Source organism: Clupea harengus, chromosome 22 (assembly GCF_900700415.2).
Source record: "Clupea harengus chromosome 22, Ch_v2.0.2, whole genome shotgun sequence".
In the NCBI taxonomy this organism is placed as follows: Eukaryota; Metazoa; Chordata; class Actinopteri; order Clupeiformes; family Clupeidae; genus Clupea; species Clupea harengus.
Genome location: NC_045173.1, coordinates 23,007,354 through 23,016,973, shown reverse-complemented (window position 1 = coordinate 23,016,973; position 9,620 = coordinate 23,007,354). Strand labels below are relative to the sequence as shown.

General features: G+C 44.5%; 2 protein-coding genes across 4 annotated transcripts; one reads left to right on the top strand and one right to left on the bottom strand.

Moving 5' to 3' along the window:
- Window positions 1-116: 116 nt before the first annotated feature.
- Window positions 117-3,364, bottom strand: proca (protein C (inactivator of coagulation factors Va and VIIIa), a). 3 transcript variants are annotated; one of them, XM_031559536.2, is made up of 10 exons: window positions 3,219-3,364; window positions 2,955-3,027; window positions 2,672-2,753; window positions 2,293-2,450; window positions 1,837-1,861; window positions 1,640-1,750; window positions 1,394-1,534; window positions 1,176-1,297; window positions 891-1,008; window positions 117-750 (listed from the first exon to the last, which is right to left on the bottom strand). In XM_031559536.2, exons 3-10 carry the CDS (start codon window positions 2,736-2,738, stop codon window positions 197-199), a joined length of 1,296 nt encoding a protein of 431 aa, XP_031415396.1. In that variant the 5' UTR covers window positions 2,739-2,753; window positions 2,955-3,027; window positions 3,219-3,364; the 3' UTR covers window positions 117-196. The 3 variants fall into 3 exon arrangements, with proteins under 3 accessions (XP_031415396.1, XP_031415397.1, XP_042559052.1); XM_031559537.2 differs by lacking the exon at window positions 3,219-3,364 and having other exon boundaries at window positions 2,955-3,203; XM_042703118.1 differs by lacking the exons at window positions 2,955-3,027; window positions 3,219-3,364 and adding an exon at window positions 2,873-2,895.
- Window positions 3,365-4,778: 1,414 nt separating this feature from the next.
- Window positions 4,779-9,435, top strand: LOC105899166 (inner ear-specific collagen-like). The gene is made up of 5 exons (XM_012826309.3): window positions 4,779-6,045; window positions 6,805-7,417; window positions 7,584-7,664; window positions 7,793-7,873; window positions 7,969-9,435. The coding sequence occupies exons 1-5, from the start codon at window positions 5,779-5,781 to the stop codon at window positions 8,859-8,861; spliced, it is 1,935 nt and encodes a 644-aa protein (XP_012681763.2). The 5' UTR covers window positions 4,779-5,778; the 3' UTR covers window positions 8,862-9,435.
- Window positions 9,436-9,620: the final 185 nt, after the last annotated feature.

Genomic DNA, 9,620 nt, shown 5'->3' with positions numbered 1-9,620 from the left:
CATTTGTTTAGTATTAATCCTCTACATCTGCGGTTTAACTTGCACTTTGTAGGACTAAGAAGAATCCGTTTTTTATAGACCGGTTGTGAAAATGCACATATACCAAAACTAATCTCTTTCAAGAGGAAGGGGTCACATTTTTATTACATTTTATACCAATGCTAGACAGCAAGAGAGGGAGAAGCAGTGATCATGCCTACTCAAACTTTTGACGCACTCTATCTATCCACTCCAGGTAGTTAGACACTTTAGTGTAAATGCCCAGTTTGTCTTTGTGACCACAGCCTTCCCCCCAAGACACCAAGCCAATCAGAAACCAGGTCTTGCGATACTCCACCATCATTGGCCCACCACTGTCTCCCTCACACGCATCCTTTATATCACCCAGTATGCCAGCACACAGCACATTCTCAGACACACTGTTCATCATCTGTTGACTGCACAGGGAGTGGTTTACCAAAGGGATTTGTATAAAGTTGAGGGCCGAACTGTAACGCCTGCTCGTTTCGTTGAGCTTTCCCCAGCCCGTCACAACGGTGGTCGTGCCATTGAGGTGCAACACCCCCTCGGCCAGCCCTCGACTTGGCAGGCAGGCCGGTAGGATGAAGTTGGAGAATTTCACCGGTGCTTCCAGGCGCAGAAGTCCAATGTCGTTGTCCAGTGTCATAGGGTTGTAATTGGGATGTGGAATGACGTCTGCCACAGACACAGTGACCTCTGTGCCCTCGTGCTTAAAGCGCTCATAGTCACCTGTGGACGCAGTTTCAGCTGAAATAGTACTACTACAAACACAGTCTCACTCACAAAGTCAAATAGAGAGACATGGACAATGATGAAAGAAAATGAAGGGAATGGAGTGTGAGGAGGAGAAGTCAAAAGGGTCATCATACCTAATCTGACACTGAAGCGATTATGGTTTTGCAGACAGTGAGCGGCAGTGAGGACCCAGCTCCTGTCTATTAGAACAGCACCACAGTGAAATTTCCCCTCCGGATTGAGCAAAAGAGCCTAAATCATGGGTATGGATATGACAAAACAAAACAAGTATTATGGTGTAAAGCGGAGACCATAGTTCCCATAAAGTGTACAGACTGTTACTCTAAACAGCCCATTCTTTTCTAGTTGTTATGGCATTTAAATGATTGAAAGGTCAGGACTAGACTAGACTATTGTACCTGCCAGGGACTCTCTCCCTTCATGCCTACTTCTCCCCCAATCAGCCATGGCAGCAGTCCTTGTATAGGCCCTGTGTTGAATGAGGACTTATGTATCAAGATCCTTCCACAGGCATGGTTATCTATGAAAAAAGAAACATATACACACTTATAGAGAGGGAGAGAATATGTCTGACCTTGTTGTTGTGTAATAGTCAGAAATATAATGATATTCTTACTTATAGGACTGCATGTTCTGGAGTTTTCATGGATACTGTATCCTGGGAGACAGCTACAAGTACGGACCAGGCCATCAGACCTCAAATTACACTCATGGTCACAATCGCCATTTTGCACTGAGCAGTTAGAGGCTGTGCTGGCTAAAACACAGGGTAGTCATTGTGTCAGTTTTATTCATATACCACAACAGTCATTAAACATGTCATCAAACTGCCACAAGATGAATCTAAGACCAGGAAGCTTACGTTGATTACAGTATTTCCCCTCATAACCAGGACTACAGAAGCATTCAAAGGACTGGAACTTGTCCATGCATGTTCCATTGACACACGGATTGGGGTCACACTGGTTACCATCTGAAAGACAAGCAGTCTAGCAAATACAGAGCCAGTGTTGTGCCTACATATATTTCATTAAAAACACTTTACCAGACTTTACCAACCTGTGTACACAGTCCAAAACTCCAGCTAAAAAAGAGAGATTTCTGTTAGGGCCACGAGATTTGGATGAGCATAGATGCCAGAAGTTGGAGACATGCTCAAGGGCACAGAGAAGAAGTACTACCATTTGATTTCGCTGGGCTATCATGCAAACACAGTTTAAGAATTTAGTTTTGGGGCATTTTAGAGCCCAGGGGGGCTTAAATCAATTTCGGAGTGGTTGCATGTGGTAAAAGCAATGCTTGAACATGCAAAGTCAATAGGCCGCCTCACGTCACGTGACTAGGCGCTGAGCCAGCTGATTTCATCCACTGGCGCTACCTCCTGGTTCTGCTGGTGCAAATAGCAAAATCAAGATAGATGATACAAAATAAATAAAATGAAGTACTTGTTCTCTCTGACCATGGACAGCCCACTACAGTTGAATGCCTATAATGGCTACTGTGACATGAACACACCGTTGCCTCTCGGGTCTGGAAGATCTCCCTGGCCTCCTCAAAGTCACAAACCTCTTCAACACATTCACGTTCTTTCGATGGTGGTCTAAGCTCTTCAAACACACTATTGGCCCGTTTAGAGCGCAGAAGTGAATGTGCCTGTGGTCCACTGTAGAAAACTGGTTCAGAGACCCAGAGAGAAGTGAGCCGCGTATGCAGGAGATGTATACAGGTGGATTAAATACTATTTGATTGTTTAGAAATGCTGGATTCATGTGTCGTCTTAAGACCACTGAAATCTAGATCAATTTCAGTGAACATTAACACATGAGGATCTCTGCCAAGTCAAAAGAGCACAGTAATGTACCCATGGATACTCTCTTGGGAATTTGTGGCATACCTGTTCTGCTGTAGGCGCTCACACACCACAGCACAAGAAGACAGGTGCACAGCAAGGGTCGCCACATGATGGCTTACAGACACTGTAAACACATTGGATTCCAAACACATCAGAGTCCATGTCAACACACTCTAAGTGTATTCACGTTCAACATTTTCTGATGGTCCTACATTAAATACATACAAATGAAATATTTCTCACTGTATTAAAGATCGTCCTTTGAAACTCCGTTAATGATATTTTTAACTGCCATCAGTTGCTCATAAAAAACTGTTGAACTTACCAGGTTACAGAGCGTGAGAGCAGTATGAAGGAGGACAATCCAGTACCTTGTCTCAGCTGAGCAGCGTATCGATCTAATCCACATAACATTAGTCGATGGAATTATAACAAATACTGCACAGTTAGAATAACAAAAGTTCAGGTAAACCTGATTCCAGAAGCCTAGTAACAGATACAGAACAGGAATAAACCACACAGTAAGGCAGTATTTCAGATGAGCAAGCCCAAAATGGAATTAATATGTCAGATATTTCTTCCTACTTACATTTTGAGAATTAAGGAAGGGTTGTGGATGACAGCTGTGATGTTTAAACAAAGTTAATGACTAACTTCAGATGTTTACGGAGAGTCCACAGTCTGCCTGCTCCTGTTCTCTTAATGTGCAAACACCCGCTCACTCCCACAGAGGCACATGAACAATTATAATTTGTGTTAAAATGTTTACAGTTAACCAAATGACACTGAGATCTAACCCCCCATCTAACCTTATATCTAACCTCCTGTGACACTTATCATAACTAACCCGTACCTAACTGGTAAAGTAATGAATGCATTAATGAACAAAGATCAAATAAATGTCTGCATAGAAATACTGTGTTTCATACAGGGTTGTCTCACACTTTCATTCAAAATCATTGGCAGTTTGCTCGTCTTCTCCTCAACGTTGTCTTAGTTTTGTAATTAGAACTACCTCTGAAACATATCTAGCGACCTGACACACACACACACACACACACACACACACACACACACACACACACACACACACACACACACACACACACACACACACACACGTGTCCATGCACACATTCACAGAGCCCCCAAAGACTGACCAAGACAAACGTTTCTTACCATATTACTGTAAGGTTAGCTTTGGAAACCTTAGTGAAACATAAACAAAGTCAAACTAACAATAGAAAACGCTGGGACCAAAAGAGGGGACACTCACAGTAAAACAAACCTGTTATCATATACAACAAATGAACAATGACACCTCAACAAACTCTTTTTGCTTTTCTAAGTGTCTGTTTCTCTCTCTCTTTTTTTAAATTTACAAAGAAAAATACAAAAAGAATGTGAACACTGTGTTGAGTGTTCTTATGCGTAACTTATACATTCTTATAAAAACTCATAAATGATATACTAGTGTATCTGGCTTTGCTTTACTTTGTCCTATTAAATGAAGTTGAAGGAGGCCCTCCAGGCGTCGAACTGTACCAGCTGTACTGTTGTACAGTGGTAAAGTTGTATATAACACTTATGTATGTATAACTTCTCCGATATGTTTTGTTCTCACCAACCGCTTCTTATATATCCTTAGCCCTCCCTTCCTCATCATCATTCTACTCTCCTAGACTGACCTCTGACCTCTTCCCAAGTTCAATTCAATGTTCCCCCAGAAGGACATGTTCTCTTGTCACTGTCACTTCGTTCTTTACATCACATTACATTACGTCATTTAGCAGACGCTTTTATCCAAAGCGACTTACATATGTGCGACTTACAATGTACACACATTTTACATTTACACTGATGGCACACTGCACATCAGGAGCAATTAGGGGTTCAGTGTCTTGCTCAAGGACACTTCGACAGGGAATCGAACTAGCAACCTTCTGATTACTAAACGACTTCTCTACCTACTGTACCACTGTCGCCCCTTCTGGCTTCAGACTCTATGAAACAGTGGTCAAGGGGGCGACAGTGGTCATTAATAATGGTGCTAGACCAGTAATTCAAACTTGATAACATTTAATTTGGTACTTAGTGAGCCAGAGGGAAACAGGAAGGTAATTTAATCTTTTTGTGATTCTGTCCTCTCAGAAAGTACTGACTCATCCTCTTGTGTAAAAACAAGAGCAACAGCTTGTTTCTCATAAAGGGGACAGCGTTGTGACATTGTAACATAAATCACCTGGCCTGCTCAGATTTAAAAGTCTATTCATCTGAAAAACCAGCACTCTAGACTTCCTAACACTGGGATAAAAAGCTGGTATGCAGGGCATGTAGTTACACCTAAGTCCCCCTCATCGAATTGATGAGGAGCACACAAAGGCAGAGGAGAGGAGTAGGGGAACAAGGTGAGACTTGCCACCTGAGGACCTGTCTCCGTTTGTCTGCGGGTGTGGTAACGAGGACACCCATCAGGGCTGGGCTCTCTCTCTGTTGTACTCGTGCCTTGTTTATTGGGCTCAGGTGTCTCCTGCTCTGTTTGATAACATTGTCAAAGTGGATGAAAAGTGCAGACTCAGGTTGCGTGGATGAGGGCAGGGAGTGTGAGGCAAGGCTGGCCTCAGGAACATCCAAACAGTGCCACAGTTTCAGCTGAATTGGTTAAATGGGTTGGTTTGGTCACAATGGAGCTTAGCTAGTGCCAGGACAACTTCCTTGCTTTCTCATAACTAACATGTGAGGCAGGCGTCTCTCTGTGATAACGGAATTGCTTGGTCTGTAAGGTTTCAACCAGGCGGCCTGGGAATTTGATGTGGGAATTCGGTGAGAAGTGAAAAACAAAAGGGTTAGCATAACTTGCAGTGACATGAGCAGTCTCAGGTGTTTAAACTAAAATCAAGATATGAGAATCCTAAGCACCCTACAACAGACCCGGTGATATTTCAGCAAACAGGCTGTACGGTTATGCTACCTAGGGTCCAGTCTGTGACAAACACATGAGCACAATTAGGACACCAGGAAGGGATGGGTTTCTCCAGAATACAGTTATAGAACACTGTCCATCTCTAAGGGATTTGCTTTCAATCTGAAACCCTTATCTACATCTCAGCAACCTAGGAGGAGGCAGAAAGGGGGGGGAAGACTTAGTCATGGTTGTAATTTGCGATTATTTGGTGGACTCTCTCAATGCTAATAAGGTCACCTTACAGAGTGCCTTTGTTATTCTGTGTCAGGCACAATGTGATATCATACCCGTCCCATCTGCTTTGTATTCGGACCCAAAGGAAGATGGTCAGGTTGCAGGTTTCCTTTTTGGACATTGTCAAGTGGAGCTTATAAATCGATCAAATATTTTGTCCTGTGGTTCACTTCACAGACATCTCATCCTGATGATGGCTCACAGCTCCATTGCAACTGTAAGTGTGATTTGAAATTACCTACTAATGATGGATTTGATTGACAAAACTAGCAGGCAGTGTGTTTTTGATTGGTTTGTGTACTTTCTAAATGCTGAAAGGCTGTATAGTAATTCATTATTTTGGATAATGTTGGTGTGAGGATATTGTAAGACTGATCTCTGGTTCACTGTGGTCAACTGACCTATCAACACTGTGATGCTTGACTAGGAAAGGATAGATTGCATGGACTGATTAAACAAACACACCACGCAGAGCACTGATCTGACTTCATCATTGATTAATCAATTATCATTGATTTATCACACATATTCTGCTTATTTGCTGTCCCCTGTATGTTGAATCATTTCAGTGTTGAAACTATTAGTAAGCAGAGTCCAAGAGATAGCTGGAGACAAATATCTGATGTAGGAATGCAGTTTAGACTTCTGACTCGATAAGATTGGTATATTAGTTTAGTCCACTGACACAATAAGATTGGTAAATTATTTATATATTGACTTAAACTGTGCCAAAGAATGTACTGATAAAGATCTAGAGATCTAACGTGGAATATAATTTCAAATGAACTTGTAATGACACCAGACAAGGATTACAAAATTGAGCACTCTGATCTGTTCCGTGTCATTATAGTTGGCGAACACAAACTTTTTCAGCTCCTAGGATTCCATACCAAACTCTCTTTTTCACTCACTCACTTTCACTCACTGTCTGTCTGTCTGTCTTTCTGTTTTTCTGTCTCTATCCCTCACTCTGCAGAGGATGTTGGCTCTGCTTGGGCTGCTCTCTTTTCTCCCTGTCTCCTCAGCAATGATTGCCAGACTTCCAGACAACCAGTCTCCTCCACCCGTCGGCTCTCCAGAACAACCCGTTCCTCCGGAGGATTACGGAATGGCCTCAGGATCATATGGCATGCCACAAGACCAAATCCCAAGGGCACGGGGACACATGCCATCTGATGGCTACCCTATGCCACCTGATAGCTTCCTGATGTCATCTGATGGTGATCCCATGCCCATGGATGACTACCCCATGCATTCTAGTGGTTACCCAATGCCACCCGACAGCTACCCAATTTCATCTGATGGTGATCCCATGCCATATGAACATGACCCAATGGCATGGGAAGGACAAGCCAAGGACTCAGGTGGCTACCCCATGGCAATACCCCATGTGCCTCCTTCGAATCTGACTCTGCTGAACATGACCAGACCCAATAACCTGACGTGGGATTATGATGAGCCGATGGTGCCCGATCCATCCTACTGCGACGGGCTTCTGGAGGCTCCGAGCCCCTGGTTCTGCATGTGCACACTGTGCAAGGGCCACAACGCGGGCCCCAAAGGGGACAGAGGAGACAGGGGTCGGCCAGGTACACTATAAACTACAAACTCGCTCTTCCTACATTTCTGATTGTCCATTCACAGTTAATCTCAGTCCTTAATCTCAGGAAATGTCACACACCTATATGTAGTACGTAAAGCTACGTGTGTTGTGTGTTGACAGTTGTTGTATGAACATGTGATCTCTCACATTAGGCCCACCAGGTAGTCCAGGGAGAAGAGGCTTGACAGGGTTTAGAGGTCGTCCAGGATTTGTTGGTCGAGAGGGACCGAAAGGTAGGTAATACAGCCTCTGCAGAACAACGTGTTTTGAAAAAAGAAACGTTTTGAATATTTTCAGTTGTTCTGTGTTCATCATGATGCTTTAACCACCTCCTTTCTTTAACTTGTGTTTGCTCTGTTAGGTCAGAAAGGAGACGAGGGTTTGAAGGGAGAGAAAGGTTCAGTAGGATTCATGGGCAGTAAAGGATCTCAAGGCTTCAAGGGTAAGCTGGAAACTCGCACAACAGAGTGCCAGCACGACTCATGTAACTGTGTCTATCTACTCACCTGTCCCTATCACTGCACCTCTATGCTCCAGGTGACAAAGGAGACCAAGGAGGAGATGGCACTGCAGGTGTGCAAGGGCCTCAAGGTGAGACAGGTGTCTGTCCAGAAAGCTGCGATTCCATCCCAGGCCCGCCAGGAGAACCAGGCCTTCCGGGTAGCGCAGGGGCTAGGGGAATTCCGGGGGTAGAGGGTCCACCGGGTCTGAAAGGACCGATGGGAGACCCAGGCGGCTTGGGTCCGCCAGGTGTCCCCGGGGCAGAGGGGCAGAAAGGAGACCTGGGTTCAAAGGGTGAGTGCAACTGCACAGACGGGGCAGATGGATCTCACGGGATGCCTGGTCCAACTGGGACCAAGGGTGACAAGGGCACGATGGGCCCTCAGGGTGTCTCAGGGATCAATGGTGAGAAGGGGGATGAGGGAGGCATTGGCATTACAGGAATGCCTGGTCCGTGTACGCCAGTCATCCAGTCAGCTTTTACAGCAGCTCTGAACAGCAGCTTCCCACCACCAGACACGCCTGTGGTCTTTGCCCGCATCATCTCTAACTTCCCAGGGAATTATGACCCCACGAGAGGTATCTACACAGCTCCCGTCAATGGCACCTATGTCTTCAGCTACAACCTGCAGGTCTTTAGCAGAGTGCTGATGGTCGGGCTCTACCACAATTTCCGGCCAGTTGTGAGGTCCACTGAGCCCGCTAACCTGGGCACTGCCTCCCAGCAACTGATACTACACCTGAACACAGGAGACAGGGTGTGGCTGCTAGTGAAGGACACAGACACCAATGGCATGTTCACAAGCTCGGAGTGCAGCAGCACCTTCTCCGGCTTCCTGCTTTACCCCGATTCGTGTGACCCGCCTCTATTCAGAGATTTTACCCCACCGATTGAAGGGACCTACTTATGGGGAGAGCTGGAAGTCTAAACCACCTAGACACACAACCAGCAACCACCATCATATGTCAGCCTGCACATAACCAAATAAATACAAGCACGCCTGTCCAAATAGTGTGTTGTCAGACTACCCTGATAAATAATACCCCTACAACCCACCACAACACATGTCCCATAACCAACAGAGAAAACTCTTTAGGCTTGAGTGTACTACCTGATCTACACTTTGATGAAGTAACCTGTGTAGGCTTTACATATTTTACAAAAACATTCAAATTCATTCACTCAATAGATCTATGTATTTCAGAGAGGCATAAACACGATAAACACTCTTTCACTACCTAGCCCTTCTGCAGAATAGTGGGGTTTTGCTAATCATAGCACTTAGCAGGGCTGTTCCAAATACAGACAGAACATGTTTTATTTGGACAGACTATGAATAACCCCTTTAAGTGACCTCTTACTCCAGTAATGTACTTGTAGCTCTTTCCATATTGAATGAGGCAGATTTGTGAAATATCACAAGAGTACATTGAAGCAGGAAGTAAGTTGTGGTTCTGATATTGTGAAGAAAATAGGGAAGGGAAGGTTTGGCTCACTCGCGGTTACTTTGAAGCGTGATTTTCCAAAAGCTTGGAAACAATAGAGAGCAAGAGTGCAGTATACAGTCCAGAGGAAGTGGTCTGTGTTGTTTGGTCTTGGCTCTGAGTGTGAAGTGTGAGAATGAAAGAAGAGAAGCCTGGAATGGAATTGAAATGTACTGTACAGTAGTTTATTTTGCTGTTGTGCC